The 21,270-nt window shown below is 34.6% G+C and overlaps 3 protein-coding genes across 3 annotated transcripts; 1 reads left to right on the top strand and 2 right to left on the bottom strand.

Moving 5' to 3' along the window:
- Window positions 1-2,367: 2,367 nt before the first annotated feature.
- Window positions 2,368-7,084, bottom strand: LOC145616999 (protein FAR-RED ELONGATED HYPOCOTYL 3-like). The gene is made up of 6 exons (XM_081671708.1): window positions 6,876-7,084; window positions 6,296-6,488; window positions 6,047-6,180; window positions 5,784-5,985; window positions 3,617-3,706; window positions 2,368-2,463 (listed from the first exon to the last, which is right to left on the bottom strand). Exons 1-6 carry the CDS (start codon window positions 7,082-7,084, stop codon window positions 2,368-2,370), a joined length of 924 nt encoding a protein of 307 aa, XP_081527834.1.
- A 247-nt stretch (window positions 7,085-7,331) lies between these two features.
- Window positions 7,332-8,327, bottom strand: LOC145616998 (protein FAR1-RELATED SEQUENCE 5-like). Its single transcript, XM_081671707.1, has 2 exons — window positions 8,195-8,327; window positions 7,332-7,984 (listed from the first exon to the last, which is right to left on the bottom strand). The coding sequence occupies exons 1-2, from the start codon at window positions 8,325-8,327 to the stop codon at window positions 7,332-7,334; spliced, it is 786 nt and encodes a 261-aa protein (XP_081527833.1).
- Window positions 8,328-8,908: 581 nt separating this feature from the next.
- LOC145617600 (cyclin-B1-2-like) lies at window positions 8,909-12,200 on the top strand. Its single transcript, XM_081672314.1, has 4 exons — window positions 8,909-9,118; window positions 9,200-9,300; window positions 11,488-11,585; window positions 11,890-12,200. Exons 1-4 carry the CDS (start codon window positions 8,990-8,992, stop codon window positions 11,988-11,990), a joined length of 429 nt encoding a protein of 142 aa, XP_081528440.1. The 5' UTR covers window positions 8,909-8,989; the 3' UTR covers window positions 11,991-12,200.
- The last annotated feature ends 9,070 nt before the right edge of the window (window positions 12,201-21,270 follow it).

The raw sequence follows: 21,270 nt of genomic DNA, 5'->3' as shown, positions 1-21,270 counted from the left end.
TATGAGATTTTATTCTCAAGTATTTATTTAAAAGATTTTGATTTTGAAAGTATGTGGAAGGAGTTTGAATTATATTGGAATTATTGGATATTAAAAGGATTTATTATTGAACCATTGAAATATTATTATTAATGCTTTATAAGCATGTTGGTAATCCCACTATGCGGATTTGGTTTATTGATAATAATATGGACTTTGTATGACCTAGTCTTTCCTCAAGAATAGCCTTGTAATATAAGGAGACTAGCTTGGGGGTGTGCACACTTGGGTGAGGAATTGGATTTAAAGAAATTGGTTCAAAAGGAATTGGATTTTTAAAGGAATTTATTTATCAATTATTTTTAATGTTGAATCATTGGAATTGGTTTTGAATCATGAGTTTTGGAAATATTGGATTATTTAATGGAAATTGGTTTTGAAACATGTTAGCGAATAAATTGAGTTTACATTATCTTGCACTTATCGTACTTAGCATATTTTGCTAATCCGTATTTCTTATTTGTTTTGGTTCGCCCTGTTTACCGTAATGGTAAGCAGTGTTGACTATTTTCAGGTGGATTCATGAATGAGCATATGGGAGTCCCGGGATTTACTTCACCTAGTTTAGGAATGTTGGTCTTGTCTTTATTTTTGAACACTCATAACAATGTTACTATTTTTATAAGTATTAATAAAAGAAGAGTATTGAAGTTTCCGCTGCAAAGTATTGGTTTATTTTAGTAAGTTTGAGTAGCCTTGCGTAATCACGCGGCGGTAATACGCCCAAGTCTATCTCTACAGTATAATTATACGTATTATACTGGTATATCCGTAGAGGGAGATTTGGGGGTGTTACAAAAAATACTAGGGTATCCATGATGAGCACCTCGGTCCAATGATCAACAGCTGCATTAAGGTAGTCTTCCAATTCTTTGGCAAATACTTAGCCATTTTTTTCCATTTTGTTTCTCTTTACTAACTTTCTGCTCGTCCACATCTTCTCCTTAGGCTCTTTGCCTTTTAAGACTGGCGTCCGAAGCAGAGTTGCGAGCTTGAGTCGGCCTAGGCAGATCTTGGCCGATTGCAAGATGAGAACACTGGCCTGTTGGCCATGGAACAGATCTGTCATCAGGCGGCCATGAATGCCCTGTCCGAGAAATCCGCCCGACAGTCTGAGGATATCTTCAAAATTAGAGACTCCCTCAAACAGGAGAGACTGGCGGACGAGGCCCTCACCAAAGAGAGGGACGAGGCAGTTGCTCTGGTGGCTAGTTGGCATGAGGCGGCCGAGACCTCGGACCAGTTAATGGCTCGTTCATCTAGGGAAATCTTTGCCCTAGATGGGCAACTTATGCCTTAGGCAATTTTTTATATTTCCCTTTTGGTCTTTCGTTCGTACTGATGGGGTTGAACGTTTAGACTGGCCCTTAGGCTTTTTTGCCGGATGGCTGAATAAAGTATGCCCTTGCTACACTTGGTAGTCGACATATTTTGACATTATTAGAGCGCGGCCGAGTGGTTCAGCAAAAATGCCATTCCTAAACACTCTACTCGGCCAGTGCAAGATTGGTGGCCGAGTAGCTCTGTTAGGATTTACTCGGCTGACGCGGATTGCTCCTTTTTCTTTTGGGTACATCATTGTTCGATTAAGTGTCGCTGAGCCAATCTATTTTGTTGGAATCTCATTGAGTTTTACTCGACCCACACTTCATACCCTATTTTGAGAAGATCGAGTTGCCATATTGAGGCAACATTGGTTTCTCTTTTCAAGCGGCCTTTAGGCTTATTTCATGGTGGCCGCTCAACATATCTGTGAGCCACCATGTTTTCAATTTTATTCGGCATTAAGCTCAATATAATTATGAGTATATGCTCATTACAAAAACCAAATTTGTTCATTTACATAACTTAGCTGAAAAACATTATAAGATTAAACTCAACCAATCAACCCGGAGTTATGAAAATTGCGAATTTTATAAATTTATTATTGTACTTGAATTTTAATTACTTATACGTAAGTATTAATAATTAAAATGTTCATTACCAACAGAGTATATGCTCATTACCAAAACCAAATTTGTTCATTTACATCACTTAGCAGAAAAATATTAAAATATTAAACTCAACCTGGAGTATAATAGTTCAACAAAACAAATTCTTACTTGTTATTTTTTGCGAACCTCTTAGCTACATTAGTATCAAAAAATGCTAAAAACCTATTGTACTTATAAGAAACATGTTGACCACCACGTTGAATGCCTTGAACACGTTGATCATTTGAAGGAGGTTAAACATTTGAAGGATCGGAGCTTTAATAGTTGTGGTAACTTCAACTCTTCTTGAAGATGGTAGAGGAACTTGAACATGTTTTGGAGGTAACTGAACATTTCATGGAGGAACTTGAACAATTGTTGGAGGAACTTGAACATTTCTTGAAACACTTGAAGAAACATGAGCATTACTTGAAACATTTAAATCTTTCTCCTGGATACAAAATATTAAACATTATCATAAATATAAATGTACATATTGAAAACTATAAATGACATTTAAAAAGAGTAAATACCATGATAAAAATACAAATATAAAACCTTAGTAAAGGCAGAAATATCTTCATCAAAAGATAAATTGGATCCACAAGAACTTTCAAGAGCAACTTATAAAAATAATACAATTAAGCAACAAAACAATAATACAAAAATTATATATACATAATTAATATAATTTTTTAAATAAAAACAAAATTAATTAAAAAACAAATACCTGATTAAAACCATTAAAAATACTTTCATCAGATTCATTAGAACAAGAAGGAACCTTTTCTATGGAAGATGCCTTCCTAGTAGGGGTGAACATGGTCTAGTTTGGTGCGGTTTGAGTCTAAACCAAACCAAACCGCAAAATACGGTTTGGTCAATTTTCCAAACCAAACCAAACCATTTTAGTATTGAAACCAAACCAAACCAAACCGTAAAAATGCGGTTTGGTGCGGTTTGGTTTGCGGTTTATGATGAGACGACATTTTTTCCTAAAAAAATTGTCAAATATTAATAAATTTATAATAAAGTTTAAATAATTAGCCCAAAGGGATTAAATTTTACTACAAAGTTTTAATAAAAATAACAACCAACTAATCAAGTGCTAAGTGCTAACACAATAAGAGCAATATGAGTTATATGACCTATTGAATTTTAAGTATGGATATTTGAGAATGAGTATAGAGTATAGTAGTATATTGACCGTATAGTCTTCTAATGATTTTTCATGTTTTTTTGTTTTTTTTAATTTTTTTATAATATATAATAACTATTTTAATTTAATTAAAAATTATATAAATATTAAAATGCGGTTTATTGGTTTACGGTTTGGTTTGGTTTATAATTTTCGAAAAACCAAACCAAACCGCAAACCATATTTCCCCAAAAATCGAAACCAAACCATATTTTTCCAAACCGTAAACCAAACCAAACCGCTAAAATGCGGTTTGGTCTGGTTTGATTACGGTCCAGACCAAACTGTGTACAGCCCTACTTCCTAGCAACCTAAATTATATTTAAAAAAAATACAATTTGATCATGCATAAAAACATAATTGAACAAATTTAAGAAAAAATAAAAAAGAATTATAAAAATATTACCTTAGAAGGTGGGTTTTTCAATATAACCAATTCATTAGAATCACACATAAAATTAGCATAAGAAACAGGAAGTCCATTCTCATCCAATTCCTATAATGAAGGAAATAAACATTAGTATGAAACCAAATGATCAAATATGAAAGATTTTATGTTCAATATTACTAGAACTCCTGCTTGACCTTTAGCCCTCATGTAAGGTGTATATGATGACTTTCTCTTCCTCCAATTAACCCTAGCTTTTTTACACTCCTTTTCTACAGTACTCTTAGGCCGTACATTTCTCTCACCGATAAGCCTTTTTTTTTGGAGGATTATTAACTTCATGATCAACAACTTCAATATCTTCATGATGAGTGTCATTTATGGCACTTATAAGGTTGTTTTCTTCGTAGTTTTATTTATGTTTTTAGCCTTTTATGTCGTGTTTTTAGGTAATAATGCTTGATTTGCGTGATTTTGTGTTAGTTTACAGAAATGCGTGCTTTTAATGGTTTTCTTATCATTTTACGCATTACTTTCATATTCTCTCGCTTTTCGGTTTGTTTGGCTTATTTTGTAGGTGTGTCGGGATTTCACGAGGCTCAAATGTCAAGGAGGAAGCCCAATACAAGTTTTGAAAGTCAACTAAATCAAGTACGAGTAGCTAGAGTACAAGCATCTCAAGTTGGAACTCAAGGCTTAGTGGCTTGGGCAAGTTGCTTGGCCAAGCATTTGATTTTTATTCAAGGTTTTGAAGGGGGAAATTTATGTCTTGTTCAGGACGTTTTGCTTGGGCAAGCTACCTTGCCTAACCAAGCAACCCCCCCCCGCGCAGCCCTCACTTTCCTGCTCGGCCAGGCAGCCTGACTCGGGCAAGCCCTTTTGCATAACCGAGCACCTGTCAGCATGACTAGCATCACGCCAGCAGCGCACATCTCTACTACCCTTGCGGCCCGAGTATGGGCAAGCAAGGCTAGCTTGGTCAAGCTGCCCATGCAAAAATATGGGTTTGCTCGGCCAGGCAGCTTTGCTTGCCCAAGCTATGATGCCTGCCCAAGCTTTCCTGTTCTATGTTTTTAGGCCGTTTTTGCCTCTTTTCTCTTATAACTATAAATATGCACAGACCTTCTATTTTTGGAGTAGACTTTTATTTTAGGATTTTAGAGAGAAAATTTGGAGATCTTAGAGAGAGAAACACTTGAATTCTTTTGTACTTCAATTACTTCATCTAAGCTTGGATTTCATGTTCATTCAATGATAATTAGTGAGAATTTCTTCCTTTAATTCATCTCTTTATTTGATTGCTATTAGATTCATGTTTGATTGTTTGATTTGGTTAGAATTTGTTTGATTTGAGTTTAATTTGATCCTTCTTTTGATTAAACTTGAAATTATGATATTTGTGATTCAATTTGCTTTATTCTTCAAATTTGTAATGATTAGTGAGTACTTTATTTGTTGGGGATAGGGTGAAGCATACATGATTGTTAATTCATGATTAATTGGGGGGATTTGATTGATTATCATTTTGATTAATTTGGTTAGTGAAATTTGTGCATGTGTTTGATATCTTGAGGAGTGATCAACCTCAACTATTGTGCTAGATTGCATTATAGGTTTCAATGACACGAACAATTGATTTGGAAGCTATTAATATCAATTGATCTCAATTTGCAACTTACCTTTGAAGTCATGTGTAGAGACATCTAGCTTGACCCTAGGAAATAGCCTATTGAGTGATTTTGATTGCATTTTTTGCTTTCTCTCACATTGTATGTTCAACCGATTTCTTTCCCAATTAGCGTGTTTAACATGAGTGCATGTGAATCCCGACTCCCTAACATTCTCTTTATCTTTCTAGCTATCGTTAAATCGCATTGTTAGACTTGTTAGACCAACCTTCATTAGTCTTCGGAGTAGCTTAGCTTAAGACCGTAGTTAGTATCATATTTTATTCCTTAGTGGTTCGACCCTTATGCTTGCCTTATACTTTTATTAGGTTTGTCTAGGTGTATAAATTTTGTTTGATCTAGGGATAGACATTTCAACGACGTATTTATTCCCTTGTCACTTCAGCATCCTCATTGAAATCAATTGTGCCCCTAACACTCTCACCTCTGTCTTTTAAAATTTTAAAACAACAGTCAACTTCAGCTCTTGCAGGCAAAGAGTTTCAACAACTACTTACCAACTTCACAAACTTCCTTAATGTTTGTGACCTCCAAACAGTAGAAGATACCAAATTAGTTCTTGAAGAAAGTTCATCAACAATAGTATGAGTACACATTGCAGCCTTGGTCCAACGCTTCAAAATATACACATCTGGAATCTTAGGTACACAATGTAAATGATATACACGAAGAGAATGAGAGCATAACAACCCCAATTCACTAAAAGTACATACATGTGCAGCATATAGCATGAGTTTGCTTGTTGAAAACAACTTCATACCTAATCAAATCTTTACCAAATCTCCATAAATAGTATGAATATTCAAGAAAATGAAGAACAACATCAAAATGTTCATAAGCAATACCCTTAATGAACTCTTCTTCAAAAGATATGCTTGAATGGTGTACAAAGACCTAGCATGAACAAAAATGCTAATGTGAGCAAAAGCAAGATGACGATTACCCCTCAATGTGTTATAATCATTTCCATTTTCTTTGCTCATCCACTCAGAATTAACATCAAGAAAACATGGTAGAAGTCACACAAACCTTGTGTCTTATTAAGCCTTTTCGAAACAGATTTATTTGTAATTTGACTTCGTTGAGATGATAAAACACCACCAGACCAATGCTTCTTAGAATAGGCTGGACACCACATCTCTTTAATCTTGTACAAATCACACAACCAATCATCGTTTTCAAATTCATATTTCATAAACATTCTGCATAAAATAGATGATCATTAGATAATATGAAAATGAACAAATTGTATATAAAAATGTGTGTGTGTGTATATATATATATATATATATATATATATATATATATATATATATATATATATATATATATATATATAAAATGTAAAATGATCATATTTTTAAGGATAAATAAACAAATGCAAAATAGATGTTATATGAATCAATCATCGTATTAAAAATCATTATACATTAACATTATTCAAAAATAATATGATCAATACATAAATTTAAAATAAAAAAAAGCAATCTAAAAAAGTGTACATATATGTAAAGATGAATGATCATATTAGTAAAGGTAAATAAACAAATTCGAAAAATAGATATTATATTTAAGAATAATTAAAATACCTTTTCCACAAAAGTTTAAATTCAGTAGGGGTTTCACAATACTTCAGCAAATAACCAAACAAATCTGTGAATCCATCCAAAGATCTCAAAGCCCCAATATGCTTCTTTGAATTTTGCTCAATGTGCCAAACACAAATACAATGATGCACACTTGGAGGAAATACATTATTCCAAATACTTGTTGCAATTGCTTGAGCTTGATTTATCATAATTGTAATAAGACTTTTCTTTCTTATAGATTTTAAGAATGTATCAAAGAGCCACACAAAATATTTAGTTCGCTCATTGAAAATAAAACTCATACCAAACATGATGTTATTAGCATGATGATTCATGCCAACAAATGGAGCACAAATCATTATGTATTTACTCGTCCTATACGTAGTATCAAAAACCAGCAAATCTCCAAAATACTCATAATCTCTCTTCATCCGACCATCACACCAAAAAAGTTAACTAAACACACATCCTCATCTTGTTCAAAATCGTAATAAAATTTAGCTTATCAAGTTGTCTTTTAGCAAAGTATTTGATCAGTTGATGACTGTCACAACAATCAAGTAAATATTGTTTTTCAGCAGATAAAGCATTATAGGTATCAGGTCCTGTAAATCCTAAATTAGGAGAACCACCAACATCCTGCTTCATTGCCCTTAAAGCTGCAAAAACTTTAACTCCACTACACCTTAATGTAGACATGAATTGCAAATTTTCTTTAAAAACACTTCTTTGAGACCTTAACAAATGTCTCTTTTCAAGAGGAATCATATGATGATTATGTTTCATGTAATGCTTGAAACATGTCCATAAACCTGAACGATCAATCTTAAACTGAATAAAAGCCAAACAACCAGTTCTTATTTCAAGTTTCTCATAAGACCTTTTATTCTTTGCCTTATCATCCTTCCAACCTTCATTGCAACAAACAAATCTTTTCATCTTCAATGAGGAATCATTTCGAGTTTTGCTCTTATCAATTCTAATACCAAACCCATGCTTAAAAGCATATTTATTATAACTATCATAAGCTTCTTCTTCATAATTAAAATCTTTAAAAAGTAAATATGATTTAGTTGCTTCTTCACATAGAATTTCATCACTAGCACCCACTGCATAAGTTTTTTAAACATGAACATAACCAATAACATAGATGTACAAATACAAACAATACATATATAAATGATCATTTAGCATTATCAATTTGATAAAAACAATAAAATAACATAAAGTACTAAACAATCGAAATCAGAGACAAAATTGAACTTAAATTAAATTGAATGGTAACAACAAACATTAATTGAAATAATAAAACAACTCACATTGAGTAACGTATGAATCAAGCAATCGACCAGAAGCAGGAAAAATAACTTCACAATCACGATCAAATTTGGCAAACGAAGAATGCAGCACATCATTATCACAATCAACAGCTCCAATCAATGATTCATCCATGAATAAGAGGAAAAAACGTGATTGAAAGAGAAATAATGTTAAGAAGAGAGAGAAAATGCAAAAAAAAAAAAATGAACGGAAAAACAGAGAATTAGGTTTTGAATCATATATATAAATGATTTGAGAGATAAGAAAAAGAAAATAATAAGAAAAAGGGAAAAAAAAAAGGAAAAAGAAAAAAAAAAAGAAAACCAGAAACAAAGTGAAACGACGTAGTATTATGGGTGAGTAGGCAGCAAACGCAGCATTGGCCAGAGGGAGTTATAGGTTAAAAATTTCATACTCTGCCCAAAAATACAAACGAACCGGGCGTAAGGGTCTGTTCTCATTGACTGAACTGAACTGAACTGAGCTGAACTGAATATTTTATAAGAAGAAAATTAGAAACTGAACTGAACTGAACTGAACTGAGCTGAACTGAACTGAACTGAACTGAATTGAATTTCAACTTATGAGAACAAGCCCTAAATGTGTCTTATGGGCAAATACCAAACTTTTAAAAAACAAGAGAAAAGACAGAGAAGTGTCGCAATTTCTTGTACAACAAGGCGGCCCAAAACTAAACTGCAACATAAAGCACAAAAGCAATCAATTTATGCATCTCACTCAACACAAACAACAACAACACAGAAAAAACTCGAGCTAATTGAAGAAGTTCAACAATGGAGGAAGGAACAAAGGTCATTCCACACCAAATTGGAGGAATCCACAACGATGCTCTTCGATTCGGCTTCCATGGCGTCAAGAGCGAGATTCTCGAAGCTCATCCTCTACAATCCGCTGTTTTGAAAGTACAATTTTCTCTCTCTTCATTTTCATCTATCTTTCTCTTTCTCTCTCTTCTGTTACTGATGATTGTTTCATTGATTTAGGCTGAGAAAACCCAGCAAGAGATGAAGAGGAAGATTCTTGCTAACACTTATGGTTCTGCTCTTCCTCTTAAGATGGACCTCGATCGTCAAATTCTTTCTAGGTTTTCTTCTGATTAGTTTTCTATTGATTGTTTATTGCTGTTATTGTTGTTTAATGAGATTTAATTTCTGGTTTTATGATTGTTGCAAATTCAATTTGTGAAAAACCCTAATTTATATGAATTTCGGGCGTTAAGATGCTGAATTTGTTCATTTTGCTTAACTAAGGATTGTGGGGATCTTTTTAGGGTCTGAATCAGTGGTAGAGGTGGAGAGGATGTTTATTTGTAGTTTACTGCACTCAAATTTGTTCATAAAGTGATTGATTTTTGATGCAAACAGTTAACAGGACACCAGGACTCAGCCACCTGATTCAATCCAACTTAATGGATGAGAATCAGATTGGTTAGCTCAGAGGAAATCCAAAAGGAAAGAAGGGAAACCTCGAGAGTAATAACCAATAAGAGCAATAACCAGAAAATTAGAGAAGAAGAATGTAGAGAGAGAAAGAGAGGATTTGTATTAATTCTTGATGATCAATTACATCCACTAATTGGCTTAATATAGCCTTTAATTACAGGTGCATGAACCAAAATAACAACTTCATAACAAACTAATCAAAAGGAATCTAATTAGTTATTCTCTCTCTAAGTTAATTCTCTCTCTTTTCCAGCTCATTGTCCAGCTTGGCAATAGCTAACATCAATGGAACAGTAACCGCAACATCATTTCTTCCCTTTTCATTCTCCATCTGACTAATGCTCACATCAATTTTGTGATGGGGTTTTCGGGTGGATTTGTGTGATTGAAGCGAGGTTTTTGATTAGTTCCGTTAGTTAGGAATTGGTTAATCAGAAATGTGGTGAAAATTATGTGAATATCTTGGTTACTGTTGTTGGGTTTCGACTGGCAAGTGAATCTGCAACTGCTGTATGAGGTAGTGTTAAGCAGATTGTTGTTAAAGGATAAACTGTGGGTTTGGATGTGGTATATTAAGGTAAAAACTTCAGAGGCTAGAACTATGACATTTCAGCTGATCTATCATGACTGGTGAGGTGATTATGCCTTATGAATGGAAGTATCTGAGTTGGAAAATGAATTGGAGAGTGAAGATCACAGCTAACAAAGTACGAGTATGCTTGTTGGGATTACCACCGTTTTTTTTGGGTTTGCTATCAGTGTCAGGAAGGTTAGATTAGAAGTCTATGTATCTTTGGGTGGGTGACGAGAGAGAGAGAATAAGGACTCAAAGTCTCGAAGTTCCGTAAGTGTGTTGTGAGCCAAGTTGCTAAAAGTCAATAAAAAAACCTTGTTCGAATCAATTTTTAGTAAAATCAATCTATAGATGTTACTAGCATGAGATTTGCTAGAGACTAATACGTAAGTAGTTGACTATGAATACTCATAAAAAGGGACTAGCTTTGGAGAAATTATTGCTTGGTCTAGGACTATTGCTTCCTCTTTTCATGTTAATTAGTACCTGCCCCTTTGAAAAAAAGTTTCTAACCACTCTATTGTGAGGAAAAAGAGGATGAGCCGAACATTGGTTGAATATTAGTAGTAGTTTTTATGCTCCATTTTTTTTTTTTTAATTTTTAGTTGCCCAAGTGTATAAGCTGGATTCTAATTGTTTTTTCAGTCATTTGAGCCGAACATTGGTTAAATATTAGGAGTGGTTTCTTTGATGGATTGCACTCTAATTGGTTTCTAGAAAGGTTTGAAGTTTGAATAATAATGTTTATATGTATAGAGAATAGAAAGCACTGAAGCATACTGTTTTAACTTACAATTTACTCTGAATTTCATGATCACATCACTCCCAAATTTTCTGTTTTAATACCCATGGGTTGGGGAAGCATATTCATGTTTTGTTTATCGGTATCTATTGTATTTATCTCTTGAACTAAATCTTGCATGTCAGTAGAGACCCATCATCAATTAGGTAAGTTGTGTATATTCTTAATCCTGTGTTTTACTAGTCTTTAATTCTGGACAAATACCTATCTTTAACAAGTGCGTAATTTTATTTGTGAAAAAATATACCAATTGTAGTGTTAAGCATTGTTGTGACTCCAATCTGACTTACCATTTTTCAATCTCTTCGTTTTCTATGCTCTAGGCACATGCTTCACTAATACATAGTATATGAGCTTTAGTTCCTAGTCTTTGACTTGCATATGCTAAAAAAGGGATCTGGTAGGAAAGTGATCTGAGTTCAGCTGATCATGCAATTCCTTATTGTTTTGCAGGTTCCAGAGGCCTCCTGGACCGATATCATCCTCTATGCTAGGGTTGGAGGCAGTGACAGGAACTTTAGATGATATTGGTTTTGAAGATTATCTGAACGGTAATAAAACACGTAACTTTTTTTTTTTTCAAAATATATGCTTCTCTTATTTGCCAAAACCAAGATATAGTCAGCAGAACCAATAGAGTTTAAGTATTTGCATTGATTTTCTTCTTTGTACTTTGGATGCAACTGATATTCTTCGCAATTTTTAACTACACTCTTATCTGGATTTTATATGTTACTGGTGGCACCCACCTGCTTGATCTTTTATCACAGTACATTCACTACAAATTGATAGCATATTAGTATGAGAATTAATAGTTTGGGCTATTTGCTGGTCTCATATCTTGTTCTGTTGCAGATCCACGTGATTCAGAATCCCTCCGAGTTCCAGACATGCATCATGGCATGGAAGTTCGTCTAGGCCTTTCTAAAGGACCAGTTGCCCCATCTTTCTTCTGATTGGCTACTGTTGTTGTTGGAGATGTTCTCAAATAGTTGGAAATGGATGTATGAACGATATTGCTATTATTTCCTTAGACATCTAATCTAGTGAGACTTTTTGTTATATGGGAATATGTCAGCTTGATCTAATGGAAGTATGAGCGATATTACAATTAAATTTGTTATCTTTGCCAGTAGTTGATGCAGTTTTCCTCTTTTTACATGCTTCTGATTTTTTAATACTTCGTATATATTTATGATGCTATTGGCTTTCCTAGCATAAACACAAGTTGGTTGTCTGAATTTAATGTCTTTTATTAGGAAGTGAGATTTTCTTTTAATTAAGGGCCTTGTGAAAGGAGACTCTCACAGGATGTAAGCTGACTGTTAATTCAGGTCTGACAAGTTTTTCAGCTGAATGATTTCATCAATTCTGAAATTCCCCAAAACTTGTAAACGAGGAACTGCTACGACAAAAAGCAGATAACATTTGAATTCCAGTACCAAATTTCTTTTGGTACATTAATGGTTGATTTCTCTATCGATGCTCCATAAAAGCAAGTTTAAATCTAGAGCTAGACTTTTAACATGACGAAAATTTAATCCCTATGTTAAAATGCTTACTATTGTTGCATTTGTTTGTCTTTTGTTCAAAGATCTCAGACTAGTGTTGCATTAATTGTGTATAATCTCCAACCATAAGGGAATTAAACTTTTTTTTGTCCTCACTGCTGCCTCTCCTCTCCAGAACCCTGTGGTCACCGTTTCAAACCTTGGTCTTCTGCTCGCCGGCGTAGGGTGGTCTGACCTTTTCTGGCCGCTCTTGCCGGTGAGCTCTGTATACATCATTTTTATTTGCTGTTTGATGTCCATTTTGCTTGTCTACCCTTTAATTGTTTTCACCAGTTATTTCTATGGGCTTATTTCCTCGAGGTTTCCTGGATAATTTCTGGGTTTCAGGGGTAGTGTTATTTCTTATTTGTGCGGGACTAGTTGGATCGCCGCGAGCGACCAACTTTAAATGTAAATATTAAATGAATTTAAAATTAATAAAATGACTAATCACTTGAAAAAGATTTTAGACAACATTAGAATATAATGCTACCTCCGTTAATTATTATGTACAACTCTGGGTTATTATTGGTGAGATATAAAATATTTCAAAGTTACATATAATAAATAACGGAGGGAGTAACATTTTATAAAGACAAATTAGAGTTTTGTTAATGACGGTAAAAGTTTTCAAAGAAAGGCTCTATTTTGTTCATTATAGTTTTCACTAATTTTTGAAAAATAAGCTCTATCAAAATTAATAGGTTATGTTTTCTTTACATTCTATGTACGAAAACCTAAACTGTTTTGGCTGAATTTAAATGTTTTTAATTTGTTAGAAACAACCTTTTAAAGTGTTCACTTTATTTAAAACAACCTTTTAAATATTTTTTTACAAATTCAGACCACATTATAATTTTTTTTTATCAAAGACAACCTAATGCTAATTTTCGGCGTTGACTCTATTTTTCCGATGTTGACAACGAGTGTATGAGACATGTGACCTCATATATTGCTAATTACACCCCTTTCCCTCCAATTCACTCGTACTAAATCCCCTCCTCTCTCAAAGTAATTTGTCACTTTGAAGGGTTTTAATAGGAGTTAATTGGAGGGGAAAGGGGTATAATTAGCAATATATGAAGTCACGTGCCTCACACACTCGTGGTCAACATCGGAAAAATAGAGTCAACGCCGAAAACTAGCATTAGGTTGTCTTTGGTAAAAAAATTTTATAATGTGGTCTGAAGTTGCAAAAAAAAATTTAAAAGGTTGTTTTTAATAAAATAGACACTTTAAAAGGTTGTTTTTGACAAATTTTCCCTAAAATTAAAATATTTTTATTGGACATGAATTTTCACTAAACTATAACTATTTTCACTATAAAAAATTATGTTTCACTAATTTGCTATTGGATATGCTCTTTTAAATCAATGAGTTTTACTTATTAAAATATTTATTAAATCTTACTAATTTAAGGTGGAGTTATCGAAATTGAACTTAGCTAAATATATTGTACTCAATATTATAAGAGTTTGTTTATTCACTTTATTTTTACTTATTTCAAGTCTAATAAATTCAGACAAGTTTAATTACTTATGGGTATGTTTTATTTACCTGATTTTACTTATTTGAACTTAAGCGAACTTATTATATTACCTAAATTATTATGAACTTATTATATTACCTAAATTATTATGAACTTATTAAAACTTATTTTACTACCTCTGTTTCATATTTTTTGCAACTTTTGCCAAAAATGGATGCTGCACATTATTTGCAACTAAGGTTTTATTTCCTTTTTAAGTTGTCATTTCTCTCAATCTTTCTCCTCATCACCTGCATTCCTATTTTTCTCTTTCTATTTACACTCAAAAACAAATTTTTCATAGGAGTCTGTGCACCCTTCAAAGTTGCAAAAAATGTGACATAGAGGTAGTAGTTGTAATTTGTACTTGAGTAACTGTATCCTATTAAAACTTTTTTTTTTCTTAACTTAACTTATCTAAATATATTAGACTTGAAACACGTGAAAACAAGGTGAATAGGATAGGGCCTAAGTTTATATATGATAAGTGCAGGAAAATTAAGTTTTAATAACTTTAGACGTGTTGTTTCCAAAACAAATAAATATCATCATTCCATTTTTAAAAAATCCCCTAAATGAAAGTCTTATTTTTTTACAACTAATTTTTCTTGATCGCCTTTAATCAATCATATCCACAAATTGAAAGAATTACACTTCGTCCAATTTATTTTATTTATAATATCTAAAAATTATGCATAATACCATATTTATTTACCACTGTTAAGATAATATTAGGAAATATTGTATAATATCTTTAGATTTCCTAGTTATGTTAATATTCTATCTTATTCCTAATTATGTTAGGGTTAGGAATATCTTGTGTAACGATATATATACTCTTGAATTGTGAATGAGAAGGTCAAGAAGTTCAGTTGAATTTGTCATGGTATCAAGAGCTAGGTTTAGGTTTCGTTTTTGAAAAAAAAAAATATATCAAAATCAGTTTTTTTATTTTTCCCAAACAAACGTGAGAAGGCTACTGTGAGATGGCGAAGGATGATGAACCGCCGCAGCCGCAGCCACCTTCGGTGGATTTAGATTACCACCTAGGGTCCAGTGATCATCCGGGAATCATAATTACTCCGATCAAGTTGAAGGGTTCGAACTACGATGAGTGGTCGAAAGCTGTTCGGAGGGCCTTGATTGCGAAGTGGAAGTTTGGGTTTGTGGATGGCTCCATCAAAGAACCGAGTGCTGATTCAACAAAGTATAAACACTGGATTGCGGTCAATTCCATGTTAGTTTCATGGATAAACAATACTCTTGATGATGGGCTTCGATCAACGATTGAAGACTATGATGTGGTTAGTGCCTTATGGATACATCTACAACAACGTTACTGTGTGGTTAGTGGGACTCGTGTTTGTCAACTTAAACAAGACTTGGGTACTTGCAAACAAGCATCCACCGAGTCGGTGACAGATTATTTTGGCAGATTGTCAAAATTGTGGAAGGAATTGGTACAATATTACAGGGTTCCAAAGTGTTCTTGTGGAGCATGTAAGTGCAATATTGCAAAGCAAGTTGGAGATATTCGTGAAGAAGATTACTTGCATTATTTCTTGATTGGCCTTGATGATCCGTATGAGTCTATACGGGCACAATTACTAGCACAATCGCCACTACCTCTTGTCGATAATGCTTATCAAACGTTGATTAATACCGAGCGATTGCGAACCCGAGACAGCAAGCCGAAGGAGAATGTGATGGCCTTCAAGGTTGATTCCCGTGCTAGGAGTGACTCGGGAGATGGAGAACGACCTTTTTGTACTCATTGCAATCGTATGGGTCACAAAAAGAAGGGGTGTTATCAGATTATTGGCTTTCCGCCTGGTTGGGATGAAAATAGAAAAGGTGGAAGAGGACGTGGACGTGGTGGCTCTAGTAATCGTGGTGGTAGAGGAGGCCGAGGTTATGTGGGGGAGCAAGGAAATTCATCTAATGCTGCCCCTGCATCTGCAAGGGCCAATGCCGTACAAGGAGGAGCTTCTCATAATACAGGAGGTGCTTCGTCTTCCTTGACAAATTCTATACAAGGTCTTGCGGGAGTATCGTCGGAACAAGCACAACAGATTATTGATATTTTGAGCAAAACCAAGTCACGATTGGAAGGTAATACAAGCGTATTATGGATTGTGGATACAGGAGCTTCTAATCATGTTACTAATGATTTGTCAATTATGACAAATATCAAGACTATACAAGATTGTCCGGTTGGCTTGCCGGATGGTCAAACGGTGAATGCGAATCAATTGGGTTCGGTCACCTTAGAGGGTAGTTTGGTGCTCGACAATGTTTTATTTGTTCCACACTTAAATTGCAATTTAATTTCAGTCACTCAACTTAGTGATGAAAAACGATGTATAATTCAATTCACTAACAAAATTTGTGTTATTCAGGACCAGTTGACGAGGATGGTGATTGGCGTGGGTGAAAGACAAGATGGACTTTATTTTTTCCGAGGTGTGCCGCAAGTGAAGGTGCTAGCAGTGGATTGTGGGGTGGATCTTTGGCATCAACGCATGGGTCATCCGTCGGAAAGAGTTTTGAAGTTACTTCCTCCTGTGAGTAACTTAGTTAGGAAAAATAATAATGTTTGTGATGTATGCCCACGTGCAAAACAAACTAGGGATAGCTTTCCAATTAGTGAGAATAATGCTAGCAATTTGTTTGAGTTAGTTCATATTGATTTGTGGGGTCCATATAAAGTGCCTTCGTCGTGTGGGGCGAAGTATTTTTTGACTATTGTTGATGATTACTCTAGAGGTGTTTGGATTTATTTAATTCGTAATAAAACTGAGGTTGAATCTACTTTTCTCAATTTTATTGCTTTAATTAAACGCCAATTTGATAGACTTATCAAGGTTGTTAGAAGTGATAATGGTACTGAGTTTAATCATCTTCAAGACTATTTTGTTCACAATGGGATTATTTTTGAGTCTTCTTGTGTGGGTACCCCTCAACAAAATGGGAGAGTTGAGAGAAAACACCAACATATTCTTAATGTGGCTCGAGCTTTGCGGTTTCAAGGGGGATTGCCTATAAAATTTTGGGGTGAATGCGCTTTGACTGCTTGTTATTTGATAAATCGGACTCCAAGTCCGGTTCTTCATAATAAAACTCCATATGAAATGTTGTTTGGTAAAATTCCATCTTATGAACCGATTAGGGTGTTTGGTTGTTTGTGTTATGCACATAATCAACGAAGTAAGAGAGATAAATTTGAGTCTCGGAGTAGAAAATGTGTGTTTCTTGGCTATCCATTTGGAAAGAAAGGGTGGCAATTATTTGATTTAGAGACAAGGGAGTACTTTGTGTCTCGTGATGTGAGGTTTCATGAACGGGTGTATCCGTTTAGAGAGGATGTGCATGACATTGGGGGTAGTTCGGAAGGTTTTCCCATGACTGATTTTTTCGGGGATGATGATGAAATTGATGCATGGCAAGGTGGAAATTTAGTGGGTATTTATGAGGATAAAGTACAAGAGAGGGGTGCTCCTATCGGGACAGCAGGTCCTAACAGCCAAACTGACCAGCAGGCTTCACAAAGACCCCAAACAGAGGACTCCACAGCCCAGCCGCGGGGAAGCACTCCCAGCCGCAGCCAGGCCGCGGAGCGGTCTGCCCAACAGGCTAGGAAGACCCACCAAGCAGAGGACTCCGCAGCCCAGCCGCGGGGAAGCACTCCCAGCCGCAGCCAGGCTGCGGAGAGGTCTGCCCAGCAGGCTGCGAGTGCTGCTGGAAGTGCTGGCAGCCGCACAGTGAACCCAGACAGCAGCTCCGAGCATGAGTCACAAGCCATGCCGACTCTTGAAGGCAGAGGGGACAGCGTGGAGACAGAAAATATGGGTGAAGATGAAATAGGACGGGGGAAAAGAGTGAAATTTCCTTCGTTGAAGTTGCGGGATTACGTTACACACACCATTCGGAAAAATAAAAATAAAGTCACATCTTCATCCGCGGCCTCATCCTCGTCAGGTACTCCCTATCCTATAACATATTTTGTGAATTATGATCGGTTTTCCGAAAAACATAGAAATTATATTGCTGCAGTAACAGAAGCTCGAATACCGAGATCTTTCAAGGAAGCAATGCAACATGAAGGTTGGAGAGAAGCTATGGCCTTAGAAATAAAGGCTCTTGAAGATCAAGGCACTTGGACCTTGGAGAATCTTCCACCGAGAAAGAAAGCACTTGGAAGCAAGTGGGTTTACACTGAGAAGAGAGATGAAGATGGTAACTTGTTAAGATTAAAAGCAAGACTTGTGGTGTTTGGTAATCATCAGGAAGAAGGGATCGATTACAATGAAACATTTGCGCCAGTGGCTAAAATGTCTACGGTACGTACTTTCTTAGCAGTAGCAGCAATTAAAAATTGGGATGTACATCAAATGGATGTACATAATGCTTTCTTGGACGGTGATTTAGAGGAGGAGATTTATATGAAAGTACCACCGGGATTTCAAAAAGGCAATTCAGATAAAGTCTGCAAGATGAATAAGTCCTTATACGGATTAAAGCAAGCTCCTAGATGTTGGTTTGAAAAATTGTCTACAGCTTTAAAGAAATATGGATTTAAACAGTCGTATTCCGACTATTCTTTATTCACTCTTTCGAAAAGTGGAATATAGTTGAGTGTCTTGATTTATGTAGATGATATGATAATTGCAGGAAATAATACTTTTGCGTTGGAGAGTTTTAAAGCATACTTGTGTAAATGTTTTAAAATGAAAGATCTTGGCGCCGTGAAATATTTCTTGGGGCTAGAAGTGGCATGTAGTAAACATGGTTTCTATGTGTGCCAACGTAAGTATGCTTTAGATATTATTTCTGAGACAGGGTTACTAGGGGCAAAGCCAGCAGACTTTCCGATGGTGCAAAATCACAAACTTGCTTTAGCTGAGGGGAAGGAGTTCGCAGATGGTGAACGATATAGGCGATTGATTGGCCGTCTCATATACTTGGTAGTCACAAGGCCGGATTTGGCTTATTCGGTGCATATTTTGTTACAATTTATGCAATGTCCGAAAAAGGAACATTGGGAAGCGGCATTGAGGGTAGTTAGATACTTGAAGAAATGTCCAGGTCAAGGCATTCTTTTGAGATCAGATAGTGCATTACAATTGGAAGGATGGTGTGATTCAGATTGGGCGAGTTGTCCTTTGACTCGTAGGTCGTTGACCGGTTGGTTTGTATTGCTTGGTTTGTCACCTGTGTCCTGGAAGACAAAGAAGCAACCGACGATTTCTACAAGTTCCACAGAGGCCGAGTATCGGGCAATGACAGGGTTGCAATGTGAGTTCAAACACTTGAAACAAATACTTCGGTCCTTGGGTGTTGAACATAAACAAGGTATGAACATGTATTGTGATACTCAATCGGCTCTCCATATTGCTAATAATCCGGTGTTCCATGAGAGGACAAAACATATTGAGGTGGATTGTCATTTTATTAGGGATGCAATTAAAGAAGGTGAGATCAAGCCATCGTATGTTTCCACGAAGATTCAATTGGCGGATATTTTTACAAAGGCGTTAGGAAAGGCGCAATTTGAATTCTTACTTGGCAAGATGGGCATTCGAGATCTACACGCTCCATCTTGAGGGGGGATGTTAAGATAATATTAGGAAATATTGTATAATATCTTTAGATTTCCTAGTTATGTTAATATTCTATCTTATTCCTAATTATGTTAGGGTTAGGAATATCTTGTGTAACGATATATATACTCTTGAATTGTGAATGAGAAGGTCAAGAAGTTCAGTTGAATTTGTCAACCACCTTTTAAAAAATTATACATAAGTAAAATGTGATTATTCATCTCAATATTTAAATTAAACGTAGCTTATAATAATATATACCAAAATATTATACTCTCTTCGTTTCACAATGATATTTCCATATGAATTTTTTTAACCATTAAAAATGGCAGAAAATCTTCAATAATCTTCTGTATATATAAGAGCAGATATAGTCATATGAGGTCTAGTTTAATTCATCACGCTTAGTGCTTTATTAATAACTTAAATTCATAAACCTTGCTAATATATTGAAGATATTTGCGATCAAATACTTACACCTTATTAAAATCTTTAATTCTTTCCAAAATGTAAGATAAAACATCATCAACTAAATTAATCAATCTCAATATGTACTTTTATAAATTTTATCAACTTACTTTTTTGGTGTTTATAGAGCCACTGGGACAGGTGATGAGAATCTATCTTAAGCCATGGAGGGAAGCTCTAACCACTTGAGCTATATCCCTTGTTCTCAGTTTATTAACATGTGTTTAAGATATAAAAAAGTTAATAGAGAATGTGTATTGATAAATGTGTCAAAAGAAACAAAAAAATAACCGGATGGAATAGAAAGAATACTGAAGTATATAAATAAACGCCAAGTAAATTTTTTTTTTTTTTTGAATAGCAACGCCAAGTAAATTAATTACAACAATGTTAACTAATGTTTTTTTTTTTTTTTTTTTTTTTTTTTGATAAAAACTAATGCTTTTATAATTGGAAGGGATGCAAACACAAGCTTGTAAGTGATTTTTCCATAAAATAAACGTAGTCCTTACTATTATCGTCTTACTTAGTGCTTCAAATTTTAATTGTATGAAAGTCTTTATATCTTACAAGCAATTACATAAAATATTACACTCTCAGTTTCTTCTTCTTCTTCTTTTTTTTTTTTTTTCTTCTTCTCTCGCAACATTTACAAAACATACTTTTGCACACACTCTTTTGACCGTCTTTTGTAATTTATACACTAAAAATAAAACATTAAAATCGTGTGAGATCTTGTTCGAATTTCCAGGAATATATTTTCATAATATCAAATTTTGTAATTTAGATTTTCTTGAAAATATTTTTGGCAATTCAATTGACTTAATTAAATAAGAGGTAAGTGGGGGTGGTTAGAGTATTAAAAAATTATAAAAAAAAATATAGTAGGTTTAAAAGTTTATTAAAAAGTAACGAATCTGAGGGGGGGGGGAAGTAGTAGTGAATTTGAGTGGGATCATGATAGGAGAGATAATTACATTATTAAAATGTAACACTTATTAAACATTAAAAAAATGTAACACTTATTAAACAGGTCCACATTTGATAAGTGTACTGATTAAAATGCGGAGGGGGGACTAATTAAAATACG

The sequence above is a fragment of the Chenopodium album genome, chromosome 26 (assembly GCF_948465745.1).
Source record: "Chenopodium album chromosome 26, dcCheAlbu1.1, whole genome shotgun sequence".
Classification (NCBI taxonomy): Eukaryota; Viridiplantae; Streptophyta; class Magnoliopsida; order Caryophyllales; family Amaranthaceae; genus Chenopodium; species Chenopodium album.
The sequence above is the reverse complement of the archived record's forward strand: the minus strand, read 5'-3'. Positions and strand labels throughout refer to the sequence as shown.

What these genes read in the sequence shown, in the direction of transcription:
- LOC145616999 (XM_081671708.1), bottom strand. Translation starts at nt 7,084, where the DNA reads ATGATAAATCAAGCTCAAGCAATTGCAACAAGTATTTGGAATAATGTA. An exon ending in TTTAAACTTTTGTGGAAAAG is followed by an intron (nt 6,489 to 6,875) that starts GTATTTTAATTA and finishes TATTTTATGCAG; the next exon opens with AATGTTTATGAAATATGAAT. An exon ending in TGAAAAACCCACCTTCTAAG is followed by an intron (nt 2,464 to 3,616) that starts GTAATATTTTTA and finishes TTTTGTATCCAG; the next exon opens with GAGAAAGATTTAAATGTTTC.
- LOC145616998 (XM_081671707.1), bottom strand. Translation starts at nt 8,327, where the DNA reads ATGGATGAATCATTGATTGGAGCTGTTGATTGTGATAATGATGTGCTG. An exon ending in TGATTCATACGTTACTCAAT is followed by an intron (nt 7,985 to 8,194) that starts GTGAGTTGTTTT and finishes AAACTTATGCAG; the next exon opens with TGGGTGCTAGTGATGAAATT.
- LOC145617600 (XM_081672314.1), top strand. Translation starts at nt 8,990, where the DNA reads ATGGAGGAAGGAACAAAGGTCATTCCACACCAAATTGGAGGAATCCAC. An exon ending in TACAATCCGCTGTTTTGAAA is followed by an intron (nt 9,119 to 9,199) that starts GTACAATTTTCT and finishes TCATTGATTTAG; the next exon opens with GCTGAGAAAACCCAGCAAGA. An exon ending in TTTTGAAGATTATCTGAACG is followed by an intron (nt 11,586 to 11,889) that starts GTAATAAAACAC and finishes GTTCTGTTGCAG; the next exon opens with ATCCACGTGATTCAGAATCC.